The sequence below is a fragment of the Myzus persicae genome, unplaced genomic scaffold, assembly GCF_001856785.1.
Source record: "Myzus persicae strain clone G006 unplaced genomic scaffold, MPER_G0061.0, whole genome shotgun sequence".
Classification (NCBI taxonomy): Eukaryota; Metazoa; Arthropoda; class Insecta; order Hemiptera; family Aphididae; genus Myzus; species Myzus persicae.
Genome location: NW_019103374.1, coordinates 265,301 through 276,359, shown reverse-complemented (window position 1 = coordinate 276,359; position 11,059 = coordinate 265,301). Strand labels below are relative to the sequence as shown.

At 29.1% G+C, this 11,059-nt stretch overlaps 1 protein-coding gene across 17 annotated transcripts in view; it reads right to left on the bottom strand.

Moving 5' to 3' along the window:
• Positions 1-1,207: 1,207 nt before the first annotated feature.
• LOC111034385 (CUGBP Elav-like family member 1) overlaps positions 1,208-11,059 on the bottom strand; it is a 178,397-nt gene continuing 168,545 nt past the window's right edge. For 12 of the 17 annotated variants that reach the window (XM_022315575.1, XM_022315582.1, XM_022315587.1 and 9 more), the window contains 5 exons: positions 9,280-9,318; positions 9,101-9,121; positions 8,508-8,678; positions 4,858-5,031; positions 1,208-1,775 (listed from right to left, as the gene is read on the bottom strand). In XM_022315575.1, the coding sequence (XP_022171267.1) occupies positions 1,648-1,775; positions 4,858-5,031; positions 8,508-8,678; positions 9,101-9,121; positions 9,280-9,318 (533 nt within the window). In that variant the 3' untranslated portion in view covers positions 1,208-1,647. The remainder of the gene's footprint in view (positions 1,776-4,857; positions 5,032-8,507; positions 8,679-9,100; positions 9,122-9,279; positions 9,319-11,059) is intronic. The other 5 variants (XM_022315577.1, XM_022315580.1, XM_022315583.1 and 2 more) reach the window with 3 other exon arrangements.

Here is an 11,059-nt window from a genome sequence, read left to right as displayed (position 1 = left end):
ACAACGTGTTTTTTCTAAATATATATAATAAGAGTCTTCAAAAACTGGAGGGGAGAATTATTAAACAAAATTAAAAAAAAAAACCATTTCACTTGGGCTAAATACCTTATACTAACATTACATAACATAATATGGCCTAATGCAAAAAAAAAAATAAACAAAAACATGTTAAAAATCGCTTTAGCACCAAAACACTAGTTTTAAAAAATATTCAATACGTTTTGACTAAGTAACTAGCTCACGAGTAGCAGTGCTATAATATATATGTATATAAATAAATATATAATATACTTAAGTTTCGATGCTTTTAATTATTGAAAAAAAAACATTTTAATTATGATAAAACAAAACAAAATTAGGCTATTCTTATCACAATAATGCCTGTCAACGATCGTGATGATTGATATCATATAAACATTTATTCAACAATATTATTACTTTATATAATATAAATGCAAACGGGACACAAGACAAAAAGACAAATTTTCACAATCATGAACACGTGATTTTTTTTAGTTTTTTTTTTTCAAGCACAAAGAACATAATAATATCACCTAAACAAAAATGTAAGTCTTTGTAGTTATTGAAAATGGCATCAATTGGAAAAAGTCTATAAAATTATTAACACATGCAAAAACAATAAATTAAAATTAATACTGAACAAAATTTAATTTTATAAGTCGTTGCAATTAAAAAGAAAAAACAAAACAAACATTATTATTAGGTAGTTATTACATATTATGAGTATACTATTTTGACCACTTATTTTTACAAAACTGTACGCTAAATATGTTTTTTTTTTGTTTTTTTATATTAAACTACAGGAACCATTACGGGGCGTAATTCAAATTTTTTAGTACATTATTATTATTTATCAAATAAATTACATTTCTTTAAGGGTATACTCTCTTAATACCCTGATTGCCGAACAAATAATTTCAAGGGTATACACGATTAGTTCGAAAACGATAAAGAAAAACATTACATATTAATAATAAAAGAGCAGTCTAGAGATGTCATTTAAACGATCAAAAATTAATTAATTTAAGACTACTGTTCAGTGTTAAGTGTAAAACCATAATACATAGAGACGAGTCGAAACGGCGTCCCAAAGAATAATAATAACGAAAAATTGGTCCTTTTGTAAAGAAATAATAACATTAGAACAAAACAAAAAAATTAATAATGAAGAAGAAAAACACGGAAATAAAACAAAATTAATAATCTGACATATTTCCTTATACATATAAGACATATATACATAAACATAACAAAATAGTTCAAATGAGAATTCAGTATGTCATTAAGTTATGTTTCAATTTTTCGTAATTCAGTATATAGTTCTTTACATCTTTATTTCTCGATTTGTTTTACCTCAAAAGCTGCGTTAAAAATATCCCTATCATTCTGTGTCATGTAGATATACATATTTATATATTATATAATATTATATATAAAAAAAAAAAAAACGAAAACAAAAACAAAAAAACGAAACAAAAGTAAAAGAAACCAAGTATTATTATGTACACACATAACAATTATTATTATAGTTCATGTCTTCTTAAACAAAAATAGTACGGCGTACACGACCGTTCTTGTCGGGTGCGATTGTTGGTCGGTCGGTCGGTCGGTCGGTAGTTGGCGCTGTTAGTACGGCCTGGACGCCTCTTTGGGTCTCTTAAGTTGCACTTTTAGCCTCTTGTTGCCCACCTGGTACGAGTTCATCGTCTGTATGGCCGCCTGCGCGCTGTACGCATTGTCGTACGACACAAACCCTACATAAGGGGGAGACAAAAATTAAAAAACTGAGTATTTTATACAATTTATTAATATTATTATTATAATTGTTGTTATCAGTTTCATAGTAAAATATTATTTATTAATCATCGTGTAGGTGCTATAACTTCTCGACACATCACAATCAATGGCGTAAGCTGGGGGGTCACTTGCAAAGGTATTATATTGCAACCCTAGAAATTTCTAAAATTAGAGTCACCGTTTAATTTGAATTTATCTATTTATTATGTAATTTATAAATAGGTAAAATAAAATACTTTTTTTACATATATTATTTTTAATTAAGTTAGGTAAAAAGTATGAAAATCAATAAAAAAAATTATGTATGTGGGGAGGGTAAAGCCTAACACGGATCTGAGAAATTTTGAAAACTTTTGTTGCAACCAACTAAATTTGGTCTTACTTACGCCATTGAGCACGACTATAGATTATCTATTATCATTGTGGCAAATAGTGGTGGGTATCTAAATAAATAATTAATTATTCAGGGTTGTTCTGCCTCTCAACACTGAGTACAGTATAAGTATAGTACAGTATACTTAATACAGTCAAAATTGAGGTGATCGGAGAATAAAAATGGTTTCGTTATGGGACACAACATACTCGTAATATTAGGAAACACACAGATATTATTATTCAATTGTATTCTATATTGTGTTGATCACAAGGTAAAATATAAATTTAAAAGAACGAAAATCAAAATTAAAATCCATTGTACTTAACAAAAAAAGAAATAACAATAACGGCTAAAAATATTTTGTGTCTTCCGAAAATAAATCATTTTATACTATGCCTTTTGTCGCATGTAATAAAAAAAATGAATTAAACACAATATATATTTTGTTTTTCATACACTGTTCAAATATAGGAAGTGCAGAGAACCGGACAAAAAGTTCCGAGTTATCATACTCAATGACGTACTTTGAGTTGACCAAGTCGGACTGCACTAGCACAGTAGTAAATACAAATAGATACAACAGTATATTATTATACATGCTCGCTGTTGTGTTTTAGGTGGACCCGCCAATGCGACAACCAACACGTCTCGCGCAGAGGTCTACAACGTGAATTATTATCGCATCTACGCGATAAAAACCACCCCCGAGGGACAAAACTACGTTTGGAAAAAAAATATTACATTGTTCACTGGAATATTTGATACGTATATTTTTTTTCAGTTTTACCGAACGGTCGCGGTGCAAAGAGGAGGCTCGAATGTTGCGACGAAAATCAATACGAAATTCATTACTTGCATCGGAGAATCCGCAGACCGCCCGCGATGATGCGCCGCCAGTCACCGGGTCGGGATAATCCGAGTGTAAAATATCAATAAAATTTAAAATCAACATTTCCAAAAATGACTCGTATGCGAAACACCAGCCCCTGCCCACATGCACAGTTCAAATATTTAAATGACCGTATGAAAATAAAATATTAAATTCGTTTTTTGTTGCGCGTTTTAAATATTATTGAAGTGGACATCTGCGCTTCATTATAAATAGCCAACGAAATAATAATAATCTTCATAGAGGACCATTAAAGAGGAAACCAAGTTTCAAACGCGCATTTCCGAATCTACTGAAACGAAAACATTTTCCTTTGGCAAATATTATGTAACGGAATGTAGTGTGAACAAAATTTACGCCAGCAATAGGAAAAACAAATTAATTTAATTGTTGAATTTCGTTCTGCAACGGAGAAATGTTGATCGTCAATTTTTATTGTGGCTGAAGTTTTTTGAAACAGTCGGTAATAAGTACTTTTATTTGTCGTGCGCGCACAAGCGAAGGCGTAAGATTATTAATCGCGCAATTCGTCGTATACATATATACTCGCTGCCACGAGACCCAACCAATTACTGAGCATTGTCCCACAGACGTACCTATTTGTTTGTAAGACGCATAGTAGTATAATATTATTATTTATTACAATGCGATTTGTTGACGATTCGATTGGATTGGATAATTATTATTTTTACTATTATTATATTAATATTATTATTGTTACCAGATGCGGCGATTAGATCAATACCGCTAAAGCACTAAATAACAACTTTATTCTGGAATATTGTAAACCACTGGTCTAAAGGAAGCATGCATTGTTATATTAATTTAAGAGGACGCAACCACTCGTGTACATTTTGTCTTCATTGTCTTGCGCACGTGCAAGAACGGTCTTGTACTCTAGCAACTCTACGGACGAGATTCAAAATCGAAAGTTTTGTTTCGATTTTGAACCAAAGTATTAAGTAGGTAAGTACCAAGTTGAATCGTTCGTTTTTATTTCAAATACTTTTACAGTTGAAACACGCAATAGAAACACAATTTCACGTGGTTATTTCTATGACTATTGAAAAACAAGAAAAGATCTAATTCGCGGTTGTTGCGTCTTCTTATGTATAGTAATATAATTAATATTATTTTTCACTATAAACAATATACTATTGGACGTCATTGTTCAGGCATGTCTATATTAGCATAGTATACAGCTTTAAAACTGTTATTACTTATTATGATTTGATAAAACTGCACTACAGGCAAAAGCAGGACAATACATTACAACATCGCAACATAAAATGGTATATAGAGGTAGGGCAAAATAGGTGTACTTTAAAATGGCAACTAAGGCTGACTGCATAAGTGAGCAATCGCCCACCCTCCCCTTCCACCCAAAATGTAAAAACTTAAGCCCAAAGAAACATACATAATGGCGGTTTGCCGGAGATAAAAATATATGTTTCTCGTTTAAGGTGTAGGTGACCAACCTCGCAGATCACGCACGAAAGTATCGGAAATATCCTTAACTATTTCGACAATCATGATTTGTTCACTATGTTATAGTGTCAATAAAAAATTTAAAAATGAATACAATGTCACGGATACAAAATTATATAGTAATCGTTTGACAGAGTACAAGACTTCGTGCCTACGCTTTCAATATATATATATACTTTTTTTTAAAGTGAGAAAAATAGTGAAAAATATAATTAGTAATTACTAAAACTTAACGCGTAATTTTTCACCGTTTTCTGCTCGTATAATGCGCACCTGCGCGACTTACCGAAACACTTGGACAGTTTGGTCTCTTTATCAATGTAAACCTTTGCCGATATAACGTTACCAAATGGTAAAAACATGGTCACGAGATCAGAATCAGCGAAATCCTGAGGGAGATGGTATATAAACAGATTGGCACCTTCCGGACCTTCAAGCTGCTTGCTGGACACTTTTGTCGCTAAACAAAATAATTACGCAACAACATAGTACATAACAAACGATACAACAAACACAACAGTATTAAAATAGCATAGCAAAATGTAAATATAATAATGTAAGGGAGACAATCAACCCGTCTAAATTAAATAGTGAATATAAAAATATAAAATTAAAAAATAAGCGCAATGTCAGTTTAAAAAATGAAGCCGGTCAAGTCAAGACGATCACAAAAGTTCGTTATAATATAATTGATTAATTAATTATTAAGTAAATAAAGCAAAGCGAAAATGTAGCAGCCAACTAAGTATGGAAGTTTGCGTGGGTGGCGTGGGAGGAGAGAAATGACGTTTATAATTTAACGGTGAAAATACTAAGTGACTGACAACCAACGTCACAATATACCTATACATTTGAAATACATGCATAATGAATGTACAATACGAATCCAAAAGCTAGTAAAACAAAACTTACGAATTTATGCTATAAAGGTACATTTTATATATTGGTGCATTAAAACTTCTAAAATGATTTTCGGGAGACTTTCTGGTTTTACGGAACATATATTATTTTACTTTATAAGTGAATACTTATTATCTACCCACTATACGATATTGAGTTTTGTTTTGTAAACGTGACACGCCCATAAATCACAAGCCTTTTCAGTTGCAAGTAAATATCATTTTATTTTTCGCTAACATTATTATAATTTGACCATTACCAGTCTTGAGTGTAATAATCGCGCAATAAACCCAAACAAATAGTTAGGGATACAGAACAAATGTGTCGTTTTAAATTTCAATCCTTGTCAAACATCTAAACGAAACGGCACAAGACTGATGATATTATGACAACCCACAGCGACAACAGTTATAACGAATACGACTTCGATTGTTCGGCACAGTGAACATAACTGATATGCTTTGAAGGATTTTTATTTAACCTAGTTAAAAGATTAACACGACTGAACATAATTTGTTTATTTTATTTATTGACTAAACACGGACACATTTTCTTGAAGGATTTTTTTAAATATTATTATACACGCATTTTTTCCTTGAAATTAAAATAAGAATTACAAACAAGTTTTACTATTATTAAAATATCCAAGACAAAAAAAAAACTGATTTTATTTTATGTAATGATATAACTGTATTTTTATGAATATTTTTTAATGATAATTTGTATAATTATTTGTAAACATTTTTATTTTTATCTAATTATTTTTTACTGACATTATTTAAAAAGTAAGTTACAAAAAAAGACAATTAATTTACCTACAAGATAATTACTATAATATGTTTAATAAAATAAACCAAATTATGAATTTCGAATTTAAAGAACACATTAGACAATAGTGAATACATTTATTAATCTTTTTATTTAAAAAATGTAATTATTTGTTTGGCTGACAGGGATTGTTTCACAGCATCGTTAAGATTACTATTTCTTTAAATATTATTTTATAAGATTTTAGTATTTAATTATATAATATAAGAACATTTTTATCTCAATATATCATGGTCAGCTAAAATTAACTTTGTAATTATTATTATACAAATAGAAATTGTAAATAAAAACGGTATTTATTTTAAATATTCTGATCACAAGCTATGAAATTTTTCGAAACAGTGAACACGAACATATTATTATGATACATTAATCACTTTCAATCTACATCGTGTAATAATATGTAACGTATAATATTATAATTGAGATGATTGTATGACATTAAACTATTTAATATTTCGTGAGCATAATAAAAATTTATTGTAACATAATTTCGGAGAAACAAAAAGCCCAAACACGTTTGTATAAAAAATAAAATACGTTTTTAATTTTTTTTTTACTAGAAACTATTATACCTAAAATCAAATCAAAAACCAACTCAAGAAATAATTATGTTTGATTGAGATGCCATCTGTTGAAGATTAATACGTTATACTTGGAAAATTTAGTTTATGAAAATACTTAGGGTTGTATTAATCAGAGTAAGTACTTTAACCGTGAACCGAATAATTTATAGTTTATTTTTCCATAGTTAAATCTTGCGCTATATAGTGTCATAATTCAAAACGTTCCAAAGAACACTAAATAAATTTTATGTTTCTAAGAGCATTATGAACAATGTATATTTCTCAAATGTTAATAAAAGTTTTATTTTAGACGTTGTACAGTACAATCTTTTAAATTGTTTAACATTTATGTTTATTATATGAACCTATAAAATATATTATATAGGTAATATTTGTAATCTTTATTGGAAATATTGGTAATTCGGTATCACGGGGGAGTATCTGAAGAGTTTTACTTCAGGGGGATGATAAAAAATAATGACTACCACGAGGCACAACAACGAGCCAAGCGTAGATAACACATTTTACGTAGTCAAAAAACATGAATGCGTACTTGAATATCAATTTTTGAGCAGTTGAATTTTTTCCATGATTGTGTCGTAATCACGTAACTATAATATTTTGTAATTCAGTTTATGCGATCAATAAAACTATTTCGAATACATCTTCGGTATACAAAAATATGAAGGATTGTTGATAACGATTGTCATGAAACCGTATGCAAAAATAATATAATACGAGTGTCCATGAACTGACAAATTAATAATCGTTATACCCAATTTTATTTTTTGTTCTATTGTCGATTAATATCTCAGTACCTACCGGCTACGAAATGATTGTTGTCATAGTTACAAAATATGTTTCTGTTTCTGAGATAGGAAAGCCACAACCCTATTACACATTATTATGTCATATGCCAGCTTGTAAACAATATTTATGTATTAATTCATTTTTTTATAAAATATTAATTAATAAGTTAGGAGTATATATTATACATTATTATGTATCGTAAAAATGTAGGTAGGTATCCACCATATTTCAAGTTTCATAAAGGTAAAATAGAAGAGTTCTCAACGATAGAACGTATACCTCAAACGAATTAATGTCTGTTTTTTTTTTGTTATTGGACACGAGGAACTGATTTTTCAGCGTGCATCAATTCATCGATATCGCATTGTTCTGTTGTCTACTACACGAACAATGAACAGTAGCAGCGCCACGATGCTCGAGAAAGTCAATAATTTATTAAAAAGAAAAAAGAAAAGTTTATAATAACTCGTTCATAACATCAGATAATAAAATAATTGTTCGCTTTTTGAGAAGAATAAGAAACCCTGGATCATGAAATTTGAAGGTTTTGAAAGCGGCTCGTGAAATATAAACGCATTACTTCTAGTTGTCACGTTTACAAAAAAAAAAAAAAGCAAAAATGCTTTCCCGGCGCGATACCCTATTGTTGTGTTATTTGATTTCTCCCTCGGACGAAACACGGTGGAGAGTTTATATTTTATTACTTCCCCAAAGTTCTTCGGATTATCGCTCGACGGTATGGGGTTGTTTTTAAATGACGGAGTGGCGGCTGGGGCACGGTAAATTTTGTTTTTGTTTCCTTAAATGTTGTTCTGTTAATTTTTGTACTCACGACTGTTGTTGTTGTTATTGTTGTTGTTCAAAAAGTACAACGGCGAACTGGCCGGTGGCGATTGCGGCATGGCGAACTGGTTAGAGTTCAGATCGGCCAGCGTGAGACCGAGTGCGTTCAGCGACGAACCGTATGTACCACCGTTCGTGCCATTGGTGCCTGCCAATAGACCTACAAAAAAAAATAAAACAAAACCGAAACACGCACAAATTTAGAACGATAACAATTGTAGTTTACGTTTCGCTGTATGTTAATAAGAATTCACTCTAACAAAAAATTATCGAGATTTGAGTTTTTTTGTGACGAAGTATAAGTTGCACACGACGTTTAGGGAGGATGGACTCGCGGAGTCAATAGCACTTGGACGGAACACTTATTATTTTATAGCCAGACATACACAAGACACATTACACGTATTATATTATTATTTTCTCACTTGCAAGTTACACTACATTAACGCACATGTGATAGAATATATGGGTAGTTTTATTTTTTCACAAGGGAAAAGGAAAAACAAAACAAAAGGAAAACAATTACAATTTGCTTATAAATACTATCACGCGTACACACACACATATTCCAAGACCACTTACCGGAATTTTTTCCAAATAAAACTAGAAAAGAAAAGTATGGAGTCAAATGAGAAAAAAAACAAACATACAACGAAACAATAAAAACAAAAGGAAACGCGAGGAGTATTCAAATGTAAAATAATAATAATAACCGAACATGGGAGACAAATATATATACAGAAATAATAAATTTTACAAACCTGCAGCGGCTGCAGACGTAGGCGACAAACTTGACAGAGCTGAAACACAAAATAGTTGTATTTAAAACATATCTCTAAATTACACGTTATTATATATAACAAAGCGTTAATATGCAAAACTATATAAGTATATATTTAACGTGCTAAAATTCCAAACATATAACAAAAACATTACATCTCATATAAAATATACAAGTTATGGATTATGTAATAGTAAGCACGGATAAATATTCAAATAAAAATCCCAGTTAAATTTTTCAAAACAAAAAAAAAAAACAAAAAAATTTCGTAAATGGATTCCAAGCATTTACGTACAATTTATTACAAATACAAACTATTGATAAAACAAATCGATATTTTAACACCATAATATTATATTAATGTGGGTAATATTATTTGGTTCCACCGGTATACTATTTATAAAAATGATAATAATATGTAGTTGGTACTCTTTACACATGACATTTCCTGAACTTTTAATAATGTGCAATACAAATGCATAGTATTCAACGGACGTATAAATTATCATGAATACAATTATATTATGCAAAATGTAGTACTAGTCTACTTCCATTATATTATGATCTTACCACTAAGTACCAAATAAAAAAAACCATGCAATTTCTTAGCTAATTAAAAGTTATAAATCCAAGTGTTACAGATTAATCGTGGAAATGTATTACAAATTGTTAGATGATTTTGACAGAGTTATGAATTTATAAACACAAAATAAGATAAATATTCTTCGGTCATTAAAAAGAACGTAAAATAGGTTATTGTATTTATAATTCCCAATATTATAGTCATTTCATATTTTCATAATTAAACATTTAATTACTATAATATATAATATATTAATACACATTATTATACATGTATCATTTCTAGGTACTTCAAATATATACTTCATTTATAGGGATAGAATCTGGGAGATTATTTAAGCCATTTTAAATGTTTTGGTTAATTTAGAATAAAGCGTTTGTTATAATTAACAAAATACAAACTTTAAATTAAGAAAAAAATATTACTTAAAACAACCTTGTCAAAATTAGATTAAATTAACAAGCCTAGCACAAAATTACTTTTATAAAAAAAAACCAATTTACTGAAATTAAAACATAGCTATTCTATTTTTTACAGTGGGGTTTTAAAATTTTGCAACAGTTTAAAAACGATAAAAATATTATCAATCTTATGATTGATTATTATTATAATATATAAATACGCTATAAATAATAAAAATAAATAATCTGCCACCTAGAGTATAATAAATGTCAAATTGTTACACTATGTGATTTGAAATTAAAGTGTGTAAACAGATTATTTAAAAATAACAATTTCAAATATTTTTCTGAAACTAGTATATATTGATATAACGCATTATTAGAAATATAATAATAAAGATACATATTTATTTGTATTTATCAACCTTTTAAAAGTAGTCTAATTAAAATGGAAAAATAAAAGCAAAGATAATGATTGATACAATAATGTTTTTGAGTTCGTTGTTTTAACCAACAGATAACGAATGAATCGAATGGTTCGTAATTATATGATAAAATTAAAAAAAATAATGTTGACCGAATAGTCAAGGCAAAACATTAATTATTGTTACACCAAATAAAAAAAAAATCATGCAAATGCATTACATTAAGCAAAATGAACTTAGAAATAATCAGGATACAAAACAAATACAAACATAAAAAAAAAACAAAGTGGCTGAAGATAATCTCGATAAAACAAAAGTATATGAATCAACATAAAATCCTGTAAAATAAAC